At 55.3% G+C, this 15,557-nt stretch overlaps 1 protein-coding gene across 14 annotated transcripts; it reads left to right on the top strand.

The window, feature by feature from the left end:
• Positions 1-25: 25 nt before the first annotated feature.
• On the top strand, positions 26-14,188 carry CCDC157 (coiled-coil domain containing 157). 14 transcript variants are annotated; one of them, XM_047826839.1, is made up of 15 exons: positions 26-325; positions 1,070-1,172; positions 1,866-1,934; positions 2,825-2,938; positions 3,074-3,226; positions 5,276-5,534; positions 7,298-7,469; positions 8,228-8,873; positions 9,587-9,664; positions 10,039-10,229; positions 11,549-11,725; positions 11,892-12,060; positions 13,131-13,270; positions 13,682-13,770; positions 13,858-14,188. In XM_047826839.1, exons 6-15 carry the CDS (start codon positions 5,287-5,289, stop codon positions 14,105-14,107), a joined length of 2,160 nt encoding a protein of 719 aa, XP_047682795.1. In that variant the 5' UTR covers positions 26-325; positions 1,070-1,172; positions 1,866-1,934; positions 2,825-2,938; positions 3,074-3,226; positions 5,276-5,286; the 3' UTR covers positions 14,108-14,188. The 14 variants fall into 14 exon arrangements, with proteins under 14 accessions (XP_047682795.1, XP_047682801.1, XP_047682807.1 ...); XM_047826845.1 differs by lacking the exon at positions 1,070-1,172; XM_047826851.1 differs by lacking the exon at positions 2,825-2,938 and having other exon boundaries at positions 11,558-11,725.
• The last annotated feature ends 1,369 nt before the right edge of the window (positions 14,189-15,557 follow it).

The following is a 15,557-nucleotide window of genomic DNA, read 5'->3' as shown; positions in this document are numbered from 1 at the left end:
GCAAGATGGCGGCGGCCGAGAAAATCGTCGCCGGGGAGGAGAGGCTGACGCACTTCCGGGACCGCCCCTTCTTCGGATGCAACTTCCTGCCCCTTTCCTAGGGCTGCCGGCGCGAGACGCCGTTGCCATGGCAGCGGTCGGGGCACCAGGCTAGGATTTGTAGGCGATCACAGCAGCAGCAGGCGCGCAGGGGACAGTTCATGAGCCGACCAGACACTGGGGCTGAGGCTGCAACGCAGGAGACTGGGGAGACGTCCTATATCACCCTCCGGACACTCTCCGCCCGCACCTCACGACTTTGGCTCCCCTCTCCTTTAGTCCTAAGGTGGGTTCCTCGCTCCCTCACATTGGCCTGTCCCTTTGGAGAGCCCCTTCCCCTCGAGGCTGCCTTCTGAAAACCCCGCCTTCCTTCTCCCTTAAACTCCTCTTTTACTTCAGGTCCACCTTCTCTATACCCCCTTCCCAAGTCCCAAGCCCGAATTCCCACTGGTCCCTTTTCCCGTGGGACTGCGTTTCTTAGGTTCCACCCTCTACCTCCCATAGTCCCGCCCTCAAGCCCCACAGACCATCTCAAATCAATACCTTTTCAGGTGCGTTCCTGCTGACCCTAGCTTCCCCGAGGCTCACCTCGAATCCCGCCCATTCCACTTCCTCTCCTGAGATACTGTCTTCTTTGTCCCGTCACCCCTCCCTCCCAGCTCCTGAATCCGGGCCGGCTTTTGCCCTGTCTGGATAGTTTAACAGTTTCTTCACCTGTGAAATGGAGCCCGGGTAGGAAGAGATGCCCTCCCAAGTGTCTTACCCCAGCCCTCTTTCTCACACGCACACACTCCATAGCTGGTTTATGTCATTGTTGTTATTATTAATGTAGAACGATGATAGCTAGGATTTATTGACCCTGTGCCAAACACTACATGCTTTACATCACTTATTTCTTATAGCAACTTATTTACAGTTGAGAACAGTGAAGTTTTGAGTTGGTGGAGTGGAAATCCAAACCCATTCTTGTTCCTTTACTAGTGCAGCTACTTATTCCTTTGTCTTCATTCAGGTCCTTTATTATCCCCAGGGATCCAGGCAATTAGCAATCCTGAGTCAGAGGCTGTCAACTCATTTTAGAATTTCCAAAGTGTTTGATGACCTTGAATCTCAGCAGGGGCACTGGCCAGGAGGTAGGCAAGATCTTTTTTTTTTTTTTTTTAAACGTTTATTTATTTTTGAGAGACAGAGACAGAATGCGAGCTGGGGAGGGGCAGAAAGATAGGGACACTCAGAATCCTATGCAGGCTCTAGACTCTGAGCTGTTAGCACAGAGCCTGATGCAGGGCTCAAACCCAAGAACCTCGAGATGATGACCTGAAATGATGACCTGAGCCGAAGTCGGACGCTTAACAGACTGGGCCACCCGGGCACCCCAGAGGTGGGCATAATCTTTACCAGAGGGGTAGGGTCCTATGGCTCAGAGAAGGAAAGAGCTTTCATGTTGAATGGGAGTGGAAGAAAGGCCCCTTCCCTTCTCTGCAAGTCAAAAGTCCACCTTAAGCATGAGGGAACTCAGAGGCAGGGTTTGCTCCTCCTTCCTCAGGGCAATGTTAGCACAATTAGTGCCATCACCTATATGATCTCAGTCAGTACAGGGCTGGCAGCTTCAGGCTGAGGGTTCCACTCAAGACCCAGGAATTACAGAGAAAGCCCATGTCAAATGCTTCTTCACTTGACACAAAACTAAGTGGTTCTCAAAACACGTTTGTAACTGCAAATCTCTAGTGTTCAGAAGAAAACGACGGGTGGTAACCTTGGATATTTTTCAATGTTGTTTTCCTTTCACATATTACTGATGCTTTGGCATTTGTTCTACTTAACAGAACCAGAGTTCAGGAGTTGATATCTCAAATGGTCCCAGATGGCAGCTATAGTTATTTGAGGGTGAACAGGTCAGTGTTTCTTGATGTCTTCACAAGCAAGCTCCTGAGTTCCAGGTGCTTTGCCACCTGCATATGCCTCCTGCCAGGATGGGATTGCTTGCCTTATTTATTTCCTCCCTCCCATTCCAGGAAGGAAACCCAGAATCTTTCAGTCTGTTTTTTGTTTGTTTCTGCCTCATTCCTTGGGGATATAAATAAAATCTCACAGGTGGCAATATCTCACGAGAGGCGGTCACCGCGGCAACATGAGTTTGCGGGATGTGGGCCAGTGTGTGTTTATGAGTGTTGTAGGGTGGATACTCATTGCCCCGTGGGTGGAACTGACAGAACTGACACACCAAAGACCTGCCCCCCGTAGGGGTCCTCAGAGGTGGTCCCTGGGGACAGGGCTCTGTGTGTCCTTCTCTGTCTGTATTCTTGACACAGTGCCCAGCATTCATAGGTGCTCAGTCACCATTTGCTTCGTGAACACACAGGATGTGACCCTCTATACCTGCACTGTCCAGTACAATAGCCACCAGTCCATGTGGTGGTGCATTTGAAGATGGTGGCTGGTCCAAATTGAAATGTGCTGTGTCACATAGACACTGGATTTTGAGACACAATGTGGAAAAGACTGTAAAATAATCTCCTTAATAATGTTATTTTGATTTCATGTTGGAGTGAGAGTATTTGGGGTTTATTAGGTTAAATAAAATATATAGTTAAAATTAACTTACCTGTTTCTTTTTACTTTTTTATGGCTAGTAGAAAATTTAAAATCCCATATAAGGCTAGCATTACAATTCTTTTGGACAGTGCTGCTCTAGAAGCAGCATGGCCCAAAGACAGAGCAGAAATGTTGGACTCAAGAATCCTAGCTCCCTGAGTGACCTCGGGTTAATCCCCTAACTTTCCAGAGCCTCAGGTTCCTCACCTGTGTAAAGGAGGCAGATTCAGGAAGTAACACACACTAGGTCCTTGTGGTCAGGGCCTAACACCATTAAAGTACAACCTCTGTGCTCAGGCTCAAGGTAGGTGGCCCCACATGTGCTTTCTCTCACTCCATTCCTCTAGCCTGGGACACCCTCTTCTTCTTCTGGGACAGGCTCCTCCCTGCCCCCACCCTGAGTGCCCACTCACTCACTCTTGCCTTCATCCATTCCCAGACACTGAAGAGCTACTTGGGGCCAGCCCTGCACTGGATATAGGAAGCCAGGGACCTGGATGAGCCTCTGACCCTGAACCCCAGAGCCCACAGGCTAGTCTGACAGCCAGACATACTCAGGCATTCAGCTTCACCGGCAGGCACCTGTGCAGAGGTGAGGACAGGGCCCAAGTCCTCTGGGAAGCCAGAGAGGCCAGCTCAGCCCTCAGGAATCACCTCTGGGTGCCTTTGAGCATCCCAGGAGCTGTGGGCACAAGCAGTCCCTCAGGTCTCTCAGCCCAGGTGGCCAGGTCATACCACAGTGAACTTAAAAGACAGTCCATGCACTTGTAGAGAAACAGACTGCTAACTACAAATAATTATTCAAATAATAATTCAGTGCCAGTGTGGCGTATGCTGGGAGGAAAAAGAACAGAGTGCTCTGAGAATGTGTAACAGGTGAACTCACCTGGCCTCGGGACCTGAAGGAAGGTGTCTTATCTAGAGAAAGTGTCGGAAGGTGAGGGCACATTCTGGATGGTAAAATGCTGAAGTGGGAACAGACCACACAGGGGCAGAGCCCAAGGAAGTGTTCCAGTGTTTATGCTGTAGAAAGCCATTCAAGAGTTCTAGGCTGGGGGGTGAGTTGCCTTTTAAATGATCACTCTGGCCATATACAGAATGAATGGACGAGGTGCTACTGGGCAGAGGGACGAGGGTGACTCCTAAGGGAGGCGGTGGCGGTGGTCTAGGGAGAAGATGGGGTGTGGAGCAGCACTAACGAACACGGTGGTGGGTTCTCAGTGTGGTCTGGACACAGGATTGGCAGCACTAGGCGCTTGGATGTGAGGGTAAAGGAAGGGAGTACAAGGAAGTGTCCAGTTGCACATAGTGGGGTGCCATTTTCTGAGATGAGTGAGGTTGAGATAGAAATAGGTTGGAGGAAGAGAAACTTCTGTACCAGGCCTGGACTTGCTGGGAATCAGGGAAACCAACCATGACCTAAATACTGCCCAAGCAGCCCATGCAGGGAAGGGAAGAGCTATGGTACAAGGAAGTGCTTTCTGCTGCTAAGAAACCCACAAAGGACAAGAGACCCTGCTGCAGGGTGGGGAAGAACCAGGGCTGCCCAGCTCTGAACAGAGGGAAGAGGGTGAAACTGGCAGGGCATGCGATGAGCCACTGGAGGGGCAGGACAGTGTCATGCTTTTCCACCTTCTGAGTCAAGGACCAGGGACCATTTGTCACTTTCTTCAGATGTCCACAGATTCCAGAGATGGACAAGAAGCATTCTGTATGGGCTGCAGGGGGAAAGGGGACATATAGAAGGCAGGCAGTGGCTCCAGACAAGGATGGTCTTTGTTGTTGCTACTGCTAATAACAGTAATCACAAGAATAATGTTTATTATTGCTTGAGCACTTTTACTGGTGTCTTGCCCTAGAGGGTGGTCAGGGAGGGCTTCCTGAAGGAGGTGATATCCAGGAAGCCCAAAGGATGAGAGGAATTAGCGGAGTGATGGGAATTGAATGGGGAAAGCATGATATAGGTAGAGAGACAGATCGGGCCCAGGTTTAGAAATGAGTGCTGGCACTTGAACTGCTGTTTGGAGCTGATGGTGGTTGGGACGCAGAGTATGGCGGTGGGGGAGATGTGGCCAGAGGTGGCCTTTCTCCCAAGGGAGTCCTGTTGGTGTTGGCCGGTGTGACATGCTCGGGCCGGGTTTGGCCCAGATCTCTAGAGCTGAAGTGCGTCAATTGGAGGGATTAGACCTGCGGCCCTGCTGGAAGATGCAGCTGTCCAGGCAGGAGCTGACAGTGGCCCAGCATGATCCAGCCCTTCCTGTCACCCTGTAACTACCACTCTCTTTTAGGTGTCAGTTGCCTGTTCAGTGGTTTGCTCAGGGAGAGAAGGACTATAGGTACTTGTTCATAGCTGTATCTGCCCAGCCTTTAGCAGGGGTCTGGCACACCTGGGCCCTTGGAGGGACTCCTGGAGCTATGGAATTGGCAGTGTGGGCATTGCGTTGGGGGGATGAGAGGGACTTTGGTAAAGTCTACCCACCAGCAGGTACCAAAGGGCCCATGACCCAGGCCTGGGAAAGACTTTTCCCCAGGGTCTAGGTTGGACTTTCGGCCTAAGAACAGGGCAGATCGGGGTTTTAGGAAGTTTCCTCCAGCAGCAGCCACATGGCTCTGGCTAACGGGGATCCTCTCTGCTCAGCAGGAGCCACGAGGATGGCGCACTTGCTGGGCAGCCAGTCCTGCATGGACAGCCTGCGCAAGGACCTCACCGACTTACAGGGCGCCATTGTGGATGTGTTCTCTCGTGCTGGGCCTGTGCGCTTCCCCTCCTGGAAGTTCCCTGACCGTGTGGCTTGCGACCTGGACATGGTGGCCCTGCTAGAGCACTATGACCATGTGCCAGGTGACCCCGAGTTCACGCAGCTGTCCCATGCTGTTCTGCTGGAGCTGGTCATCGACAGGTGAGGGCCTCCACCAAACCTGGTGATCTCAGGATGCTGGCATCTGCCCCTTAAACCAGTAGACCAGCCTTGGGATCCCCCTCAGCAGGGATAATGTTGGTGACAATAATCACCTTTAACTGAGTACCTGTCAGGAGGCTGGTCAGTTCAAGGCCCTCATAGTGATCTCTTCTGTCACGTGCTGTACTTTCCTATCATGCCTGCCTCAGGGGGTTGCCAGCAACCTCCCCCCCACCCCCCGACCCCACCACAACAACTGCCTCTCCAGCTGCCGTCGCTGCCTCCTGAGGGTTTCTGTGCCTTGGGGACACCACGGCTGCTGCTCAGAGTTTCCATCCCAGGCTCTTTTTCCTGGTGTCTTGTGGGCTATGCTATTCTCTGTGTCACAAGGTCAGACATGGGATATGTTTTTCCAGATTCTGGCCCTGCTGGGAAGAGGCCAGCAGATTGCCCTGAAGCCCCTCCACTTCCACACTATCATTAAACGTAACATGGTCATCAGGCTTCCACTTCCTGGGGCCCGAAACCCAGGCTCCCTGTGCTCCAAATCCATACACGTACCGAAGTCATGGGGGCCTGATAGGCAAGGACACCAGCGGTCTGGGGATGACCTGCCTGGGGACAGAGAAGCCAGGGTAACCACTTAGAAGAACCCCCAGTATGAAAGCATTATTTGGAGCCTGTGAAAGGGTAAACACGGAATAGCACAGAACACACCTTCCTTTCTCTGTGCATTTACGTACACTGTGCCCTCTGCTCGAGCACCCCTGCCCAGCCCTTCCTGGTCTGGCCAAGCCCCACTCATCCATCAAGGCCCAGTCTACCTATGCCCCTGGGGAAGCTGTTGCTGACATGTCTTCTCCACTCCCTCTGTCAAGGCCATGCTCTGTCTTCTTTCCAGGCTCTTCCCCCTGCCCCCCCCCCCCCCACCCCGCCAGTGCTGCCCAGCCCTGCAGCAGACACAGCTGTCCCCATTCACAGAGGAAGACACCTTGGCCCAGAAAGGGGTGGGCCCTGGAGGCATTTGGTGCATCCTCCCCAGGCCTTCTCTGCCCAAGGCCCCGATGGGTTTAGGATGACCCTTCTGCACTCGGAACAAGAGAAGGTGGCTTACCTGCCCAGTATGCTCTGTAAACATAATTCCTCTTCCTTTAAAATAGCTTGGTTCCCATGCAGATCCAAGCTCATCCTTCTAATGCCTCTCTTCCTTAAAAGTAGCCTGACTCTAATTTTGAACACTGAGGTTAACATAGACACCCAGCTGTCTTCATGTGTCCCATGTCACAGGAGCAGCTTGCCCTGCAGGAGACCCTGACTAGAATCAGGAAACTCCAGGGCACGCCTGCCCTGCATGCTCGCCCTGAAGCTGTGGGAAGGCCCTTTCCCCTCTCAGAGTCTCTGCTCTGTCCTCTGTAAGGTGAAGGCTCTGAGCCATGTGATGTAATGCAGCCACCCACCCAGCACCTTCTGAGCACTCACAGCACAACTGAAGCAAGACCCTGTCTCCCAGAGCATCCCAGTGTAGTGGGGAACAGCCAGGTAGCAGTGCTGTTACCCAGGAAGCCTGGAAGAGGCCCCCCAAGCGCAGCCCTCTGGAAGGGCTTCCTAGAGGAAGTGGCTCTTGGATTGGGTTTGAAGCTGGTCTAGTAGAGCACATTTTAAGGCCCTCTAAGTCCTCAGAGCCAGAGGCTGCTAGTTGCATGGTGTGTAGGCATGCCTGCACCAGGCTCTACCCTAGCTGACCCTCCCGTCTCTGCCCACAGGCTCCTGCTGCTGCTTCAGAGCTGTGCCAGCTACTTGGAGAACCTTGGTTCAGAGCAAACGGTGCCCTCTGCCCAGGCTGTGGGGCGCTGCATGTCTGTGGGGCTCACAGCGCGGTGCTTTTGGAACAGCCTACTGAGGCTGGGCATGCTTTACAAGCAGGCAGCCCCACAGGTGGGTTGTCTCCCCCTCACTCCCCAACCATGGCCACCCTCATACCTGCCGCAGTCCCAGCTTCCTTGCACACCATGTGTGTACCACATCCTTTTCTGGCCCCGTGTTTCCTGAAGGAGATAGTATCAACTCTGGAGCCTTCCTATCAATGCCAAATACATTACGCAGTTAGCAATGCAGGCCTCAGGGGTCATGTCTGGGCTACCTGGCTCTGGTCTTTATGCATGGGACTTTGGGGAAAATCCCTACCTACTCTGAACCTCAGTTTGTTCATCTGTACAGTGGGAATAATAGCAATTCCTACCTCTCGGGGCGTTGTTGGGTAATACTGTTAATGTTAGCCCCATTTGTTATGGCTTATCTCGTAATCTTCACAAATCCCCAGTGAAGGGGAGGAAAGGAAACAGGGGGGATGAAAGGAAACAGGGAGGAAAGGAAAACTGCGAGCAGCTACGGTGACCTGACAGCAAGCAAGTCCACTAAGTAAGACCCCAGTAACTGGCAGCTGCAGCTTCACTGTTAGACACCTAATGCCATGCATGTAACTACACGGAGCTTAGGCCAGGGGGCAGCAGAGAAGGGGCCTTGGCTTGGTAAACTGAGGCAGTAGAAAGGAGAAGTTTCTCTCTCTCATTCACATTGGTGTCAGATAATGAGGGTCTGAATATCAGGAGAGGCTGTCACAATATCCCCAGGAAACTGGTCACCTTCCAGGCCTGTCTCCCTCATCTGCTTTCCCTTTCTTTTCCTGACCACAGAAAAGGGTAAACCAAGGAGAGACCCTCACCTCCAAGCCCACAGCCAAGGGTGAGCCAGCCAGGAGCCCTGAATTTGTGACTGCCAAGTTCATCAAGCCCCCCTCCCCAATGCCGGGCTCGCCCCAGACCTGCCAGGAGCCAGACAGCCTCCCTGCCAGAGTATCCCTGCAATGTCCAGCCAGGACCGTCAAGAACAGTAGGAGCGTCCACTCCCAGACTGTGGAGACGGCCCTGGTGCCCTGTGATGCATGCATCAGTGTCCAGGGAAGCCTGCAGGAGGTGGGCAACATGGTCATCAGCCTATGTCAGAGCCAGAACTTGCCCTCGTCCTTAGGCCAGTTCCAGCAGCTGGTGCAGGACAACATGGGGCTCAGGCCGCTGCCGGCCGCCACCATGGGCCACTGGGCGGCAGAGCAGAGCAAAGACCTGACACGCCTCAGTAAGCATGTGGGGGCCCTCGCTCAGCTTGTTGGGCCCCTTAGGGCCCAGCTGGAGGAGGCTGAGGGCCAGAAGGATGGACTGAGGAAGCAGGTGGGCGAGCTGGAGCAGGCACTGCAGCAGGAGCAGGGGGAACGGCGGCGACAGGCAGATGAAGCCACGCAGCACCTGGTGGAGTGGGAGCGCAACAAGCAGCAACTGCTCACAGGTCTGTGCCCCAGACCCCGGACCCTTAGTGCCCAAGGCTCTGCTATGGCCTTAGCGCGGGCTCTCCCAAAAGCGGCCCCCACAACAGGGCTGCAGGTATCAGTAGTCGGTGTAAAGAAACCCAGGCTAAGGAGTGGGCAAGAGACACAGAGGGAAGGCAACTCATCAAGCTGGTGACACTGCAGGCAACTGGAGCTTGATCCCAACGGGGAACACTGGAGCTGGTGGTATAGAACATGCACCTCAGAGCTGCCCCATAGGAGGGTGAGGGAGCCAGGGAATTAATCCACTCACTCCGGTGTCGCTGAAGTAGCTCCTGGCAGAGCTACTCCCCTGGCACCTCCAGCCAGCAGAGCAGCCTCTTTGGCTTCAGTGGAAGCCGTCAGGCAAAGGTACAGCTATGGCACCAGAAATGGGCCAGCACCCACTGATGCGGTGTGGCCTGACGGATTTGGGCAAGCCACTGCCTTTTCTCAGCCTGTTGCCTCTGTGGAGGACACTAAGGCCCAGAGAGGTATAGAAGCATGGCAGTCAGCCAGTAGATAGGGTAAATGGGGGCCCAGGCCTCCTGGCATCTCCCTAGAGCTTCTACAAGCTCAGGGAGCCCCTCTGCACGGCAACAGCTGCCACTGCTTTGCAGGGTACACCGGGTGTGAAGGCACTGGCCGGGGCCAAGGGAGCCTCTGAAAGACCCCTCTCTCTCGGCTGCCATAGAAACAAGTGACCTCAGGATGAAGGTGGCCACCCTGGAGAGGGAGCTGAAGCAGCAACAGGAGTCCATGCAGGCTGTGGGTGAGGAGTCCCATCGTGTGGCCCTGAACCCCGTGCCATGTGCTCGGTGGTGCAGCAGGATGAGCACCCTCCATCTCTGTCCCCTGGGCTTCTGGGGCAGAGAAAGGGAACCACAAGGAGAGTGGGCCTGACTGGCCACGCTGTTGGGTGACGGCCAGAGTTGGGGTGCCACCTCCCGCCCAAAGAGCACCTTCTATTTTCACAACCCACTTCAGACAGTGTTCATGGCCCCATTTTGTGGCTGAGGACACTGAGACCCAGAGATGAGACCCCTCCGCACCCCACCTCAGGTCCCATCCGGGTCAGAGGCAGCACAGGGACTTGCACCCAGGCTTCCCTGCACTACCCTTTCCCATGCCCACCCAATCCTGCAGAGACCAAGGCCTGGCAGCTTCAAGAGGAGGCCGAGCGCAGGGCAGAGGCCGAGAGGCAGGTACACCGGCTGGAGGAGCAGGTGCAGGTGCTGGCAGGGCGGCTGGATGGGGCCAGCCAGCAGATCCGCTGGGCCAGCACAGAGGTGGACAAGGAGAAAGCCCGAGTTGACAGCATGGTCCGCCACCAGGAGGTGAGGCCCCCAGCACCTGAGGGTATCTGCAATGTGGGCTGCAGGAAGAGAGAGCTCCATTGGTGGGGTGTGGGGGGTTATCCGTGTAGGGTACCTACTCCCCAGCGTGCACCCAGGTTGTTTGATTTTTACCAAGAGTCTGAGCCTTTCCCTGAGCCCTGGGCCCTGGGGAAACAGTGATCCAGGAACAGATGTAGCCAAAGGAGGCCTTGTTCTGGAGGAGCTCCCCACCCAGTGAGGACAAGCAGTTGGGCCACCGTAGTTCTGCTGCCAGATGGCTAACAGGGGCAGGAAAAGTACTGCAGGAGTCTACAGAGGGACAGGCACATCTGCCTGTGGGAGTCCAGGATGGCTTCTGGGAGGAAGTGGCCTTTAAACTGGATGCCAAGGGCTGGTGATTAGTCCATCAGTCAGAGGAAGGATAGGGAGGGCAAGGGTGAGCCGAAGCCCAGAAAACAGCTGTGCCCTCGGCATTGGGGCCTTGCAGGAACCCTCAAGAGTATGGCTGAGGGAGCAAGTAACCTGCCACCTAGAGAAGGGGATAGGTCTGGGGACTGTCCTGACTGTTCTTAGTCTCAGAGGCTCATTTGGGAAGCCAAGACCCCAGGTGGAAGTCCCCAGCATCAGGCATGGCCCAGTATGGGAAAGCCTGTCAACTGCAAGCAGGTGCTTTTCTCAGTGCCCTGCAAACAGTCACGGTCACCGTGCATCAGGTGTGTGTAGTGATCCAGATGGTAGGCTTCAGTCTCTGGAGCCCTCTTGTTCTTATTCCTCATCACAACAGAAGGAGGCAGATACTCTTGTCATATCCCTATTTTATGGATAAGGAAACAGGCTCAGTGAGATTAAGGAAATTGCCAAAGCTGCACAGCTAGCCAGAGGTAGAGCCAGGACTCAGAACGGACCAGCTTTGGTTCTTCCTGCTTTGCACTCAGTGGGTGTCAGGAAATGTGGGTCCCAAGTGACATGGGCTGATGGGACACTGAAGACCTAAGGAGAGGAAGAAAAGCATATTGCCCAGAATGCCTCTCCGAGTGGAGACTGTGACTGTAAAGAAGGGGGCGAGACTGATAATGAATTGGCCAACTGCTCTACAAAGGGGCAGCGGTCTGCAGGTTGGGGGGCTTGGCCCTGACTGGCCTGGAGGTATACATTAGGGTGTACAGCTGTGTTCCCTGTGCCCCTTCTTCTGCATGCTTGTGCACAGCCTCCCTTCTACACAGGCAGGGCACAAGGGAGAGGGCTTGGAGGGTCAAAGATACCATAGCCTTCTTTGTACCAGCCGGCTGGGCCTCACCCGCCTGCCCACCCCGTCTCAGTCCCTGCAGTCCAAACAGCGAGCCCTGCTGCAGCAGCTGGACAGCCTGGACCAGGAACGTGAGGAGTTGCGGGGCAGGCTGGACAAGGCCGAGGCCCAGCAGGCCCACGTGGAGGAGCAGCTGCAGAATGTACGGAGCGAGAGGGAGCAGGGGCAGAGCCAGCTCCTGGCCCAGCAGGTGGGAGCGGGCAAGGCAAGGGTGTGGGATGGCTCTTCCCTTTCACCAGAGGGGTATCCAGCCAGCTGAGTGCCTATGGGCCAGTCCCCTGTCTGGATGGGAAGGGGGTGTCCCCAGGGGAGTTAGGAGCCATTCCTTGGACAAGACGAGGCTCTCCCTGCCCCAGGAGCTACTGCAGAGCCTGCAGCGGGAGAAGCAAAGCCTGGAGCAGACCACGACAGATCTGCAGTTGACCATATCGGGGATGGAACGGGAGCTCGTGGAGCTGAGGGAGCGGGAGCGACTGCTGGTGGCCTTCCCAGACCTGCACAGACCCATCGAGGCCCAGATCCCAAGTAGGGACCCAGAGGTGGTGGAAAGGGCATATCAGGGCCTGGACAGGCAGCTGAGGGTTCACCTGGGCAAGACACTGGGTCTGCAACTCCCCAGCCTGCAGCGTGGCCCCTACCGAGCTCCCAGGACACACAGTGCATCATCCACTCTGTGTAGATGGGGACACAGAAGCCCAGAGGTGAGGTGACCGCCCACTGTCACACAGCTGAGTCCAATGTACAGTTGTAACACCGCAGCCTGTGTTCTTTACCATGTCACATGCCAGTCCTTGCTCAACTTCCTCGTGTCCCCCATCCTGGTATCTCCCCAAACCACACCACGGAGCCAGCTCCAGGGGTACAGCCCCAGTTGTCCAGTGTCATGCAGCCCATGGCACAGGAGTGCTAGTTACCCATCTTAGCAGAGGACTGGATGCCAGGCAACCTGGGTTCTCATTCCAGCCCCTCCAGCCCTCACCCAAATGGATGGGGGTGAATCCATTTGCAAGGCTGCCAGGAAGGTCCACCACAATTTAGTGGTCCTGAGCACTGTGTTCCAGGCCCTTCCACTGTCCCTTCATCTGCCCCACAAGGCGGGCAAGAGCCCTTTTACAAACCGTGAAACTGAGAACCACAGCAAGCAACAACTTGCTCAGGTTCATAGAGTCAGAGAAGAAACCTCCATCCCCCAAGTGGTGAGAAAGAACGTCTTTGCTGAATTCCTGTGACTCATACCCAAGAAGAGCTGGCTGTGTGACTTTGGACAGCTCACTGTCTCTCTGGCCCTCTGAAAACAGGCGGCTTTGGCAGAGATTCACTCTCTTGCCTAGTTACAAAGTCTTCAGTGAGCTGGAGGTCCCACCCAGCTGTCAGATTCCACAATGCTGCAGTCACCTCCCAGCAAGTAGGGGTGGGAAGCAGAGACAAGGCCTCAGGAGAAGGAAGATGAGGTGGAAGGCTCAGTGCACTGACTGTGCTCAGCTCACCTGTGCTTGCCAGGCCACCAACCCAAGCCATACCTCAGCTGGCATGTGTGCCCTCTGAGGTCCTGTTCCACGGGTTGGGGTGAGGTACCAGAGAGCTTGTCTCCATAGGCTCCGGCAATGTTACAGACGACATGGAGAGGCAGGTGCAGGCCAACGACATCCGCATCCGGGTCCTGCAGGAGGAGAATGGGCGGCTCCGGTCTATGCTGTCCAAAATCCGGGAAGTAGCCCAGCAGGGCGGCCTTAAGGTGGGCATCTTGGCTCCCCAACCTGAGAGGGATGACCCTTGGAGACTTGGAGGAGGTACCTAACTGGCAGGTCTTCAGACCCCACCCTGGGAACCTGTTGAAAGCCTGCCTCATCACGTGGCTTACACAGGTTTCAAGCAGGCATGAGAGTGTTACAGTGCCTGCCAGCTCCAAATTTCCCCCTCCAGTCCTTGGTACCTTTATTTCAAGTGCAACCTGGAGCTTGTCAGAAAGCAAAACGTCCCACACTTACTGCAGCTGGGGTAGCCCTGGAAGGCTTCCCAAACCCTGCCCCTCAGAGGAAGGGTGTGGGTACAGGTTTGGGCCCTCCCTCTCCTCCATGGTGATGATACCCTCTCTGAACAGTACAGAGAATTTCCTGAGCCTTTCTGATATTGGTTTTTTTTGCAGCTGATTCCACAGGACCAGCTCTGGGCCCCTCACAACAAGGGCATCCACGGAGCAGCGCCCCTGGCCCAGGCCCAGAACGCATCCCCAGGGTGAGTAAGGCTTTGCCAGAGGTGGGGCAGATAGGTGGGCTGGTCCCCCTTACTCACAGGGGATCTTGCCATCTGGTCCTCCCTCAGGCCCCCGGACAGGCAGCACCTGCCCAGCAGCAGGACAGCCAGTGCGGGCAGGACCCTACCGTGCCAGCTCCGGGCATCCCCACCTCAGCAGCCCTGCAGCCGGCCCAGCAAGCCCTCCTTGGAGGACATGACCCACTCGACCAACTGTGCTCAGAACCCCATCCGGGCCTTGGCCAGGCTGAGGAGGAGACTGTCACCAGGCCAACGCCAGGCCAGCCCTGCACATCAGCCCCAGGAGCGGCCCACGTAGCCTGCTGTGGGGTGGGGCTAGAGGGCAGGTGTCTGGCAACCCACTCAATGTAATAAAGCCTTGGCCATCTGCCCACAGCAACCTTGACCTCAAAGCCCTGGCTGAGCCAGGGGAAGAGTCCTTCCTTCCCCTTTCTGGGCAGGGACCACCTAGTCCCCGGTCATGCAGGTCACCTGCCAGGAGAGGCCTGGCACACTGTGGGCCCTCAGTAAATGGGTGCTACCTGCCTCTGTCCTGACAGGGCAATGGGAGAAGAGGGCACACCAAGGACAGAAAGAAGCTCCAGTACCTGGGCCAGGTGAAAGGCCCACAGCAAGGGCAAAAGGGTGATGTGGAGTCGGTGATTCCTACCAATGAAGAGCAAGGTCAGGGTAGGGGGTATGTCAGGGAAGGAGAGCAGCTGCCAAGCTAGGCCCAGTGAGGATGTATGAGGCAGAAGGGTGTCAGAGAACAGGGTCCCGGCTCTGGGCTCACAGAAGCAGACAAAGGGCAGGGAAGCCTTCCCCAGCCCCAGACTGGGCCTGGGACCTCCTGCCCCAGCTCTGAATCTGGGATGAGGACATTGAGGACCCAAGAAAGGCAGCCCTCCTTTTACTGAGGATCTGTTCACCTTCAAGAAATGTAGGCATTTTCTAAATCCAGGAGGTTGGATTCCTAGAAGGCAGGGCAAGGCCTCATCTAATCAGACACCCAGCAAGCCCTGGCTTCTCAGGCCTGTCTCCTAAGACCTGGGCATAGATGCTACCAGCCACACCAGGCCCATGGTCCAGTTTTCCTCACGAAGCCTCCAGCCTGCCCTAAGTTACCTCATCAGTGAAGGATAAGCTCTAAGGCCTTACTGAGGACTTCTCAGGGTAGGCACTCTCAGCTTCCTGTGACATTTTACCCTGGTGAGGAGGCCAGCACGTAGTGTGCCTCAATTTACAGAGAAGGGTTGAGAGGGGCCATGTGTGTAGCTCAACTGGCATGGCCACTGTCTGCCCGACTCTCGCTTCTGTGGAGCCCGGCGGTCCTGGGATGTCCTGGCCCTGTCCCTTATAGGTGAGAGCCAGCCCTTGGGGTGGGATCCCTGAGGTAGGAGGCATGGGCCCCAGGGGGAGGACCTGTCACAGCTCAGCTCCCCTCTGCTCACAGTTCTGTAGGTCAGAAGTCCAGGCCCTGTGGCTGGGTTCTCCATTCAGGATCTTAGAAGACTCACATCAAAATATCTGCCAGGTTACATTCCTTTCTGACAGCTCTGGGAAAGAACCCATTCCTAGGCTCATTCTGATTGTTGGAGGAATTCCGATTCTTGCAGCTACAGGACTGAGGTCCACTTCTTTGCTGGCCACTGGCAGCAGGGGCCACTCTTAGCTCTTACAGGCTGTCTGTCTTCCTTGCCCCCTCTGTCTTTAAGTCAGCAACAGAGAATTTCTCATGCATTGAATGCCCTTCCTGCTTCAACTTTTGA

This window comes from Prionailurus viverrinus, chromosome D3 (assembly GCF_022837055.1).
Source record: "Prionailurus viverrinus isolate Anna chromosome D3, UM_Priviv_1.0, whole genome shotgun sequence".
NCBI classification, from domain to species: Eukaryota; Metazoa; Chordata; class Mammalia; order Carnivora; family Felidae; genus Prionailurus; species Prionailurus viverrinus.
Note: the sequence above shows the minus strand (reverse complement) of the source record. Positions and strands in the feature narration are given on the sequence as shown.

Excerpts from the sequence above, each read along its gene's own strand:
- CCDC157 (XM_047826849.1), top strand. The coding sequence starts at position 5,287 with ATGGCGCACTTGCTGGGCAGCCAGTCCTGCATGGACAGCCTGCGCAAG. Across the intron at positions 9,665-10,038 it reads GGAGTCCATGCAGGCTGTGG|AGACCAAGGCCTGGCAGCTT; the intron begins GTGAGGAGTCCC and ends CCAATCCTGCAG. Across the intron at positions 13,271-13,681 it reads CCCAGCAGGGCGGCCTTAAG|CTGATTCCACAGGACCAGCT; the intron begins GTGGGCATCTTG and ends TTTTTTTTGCAG.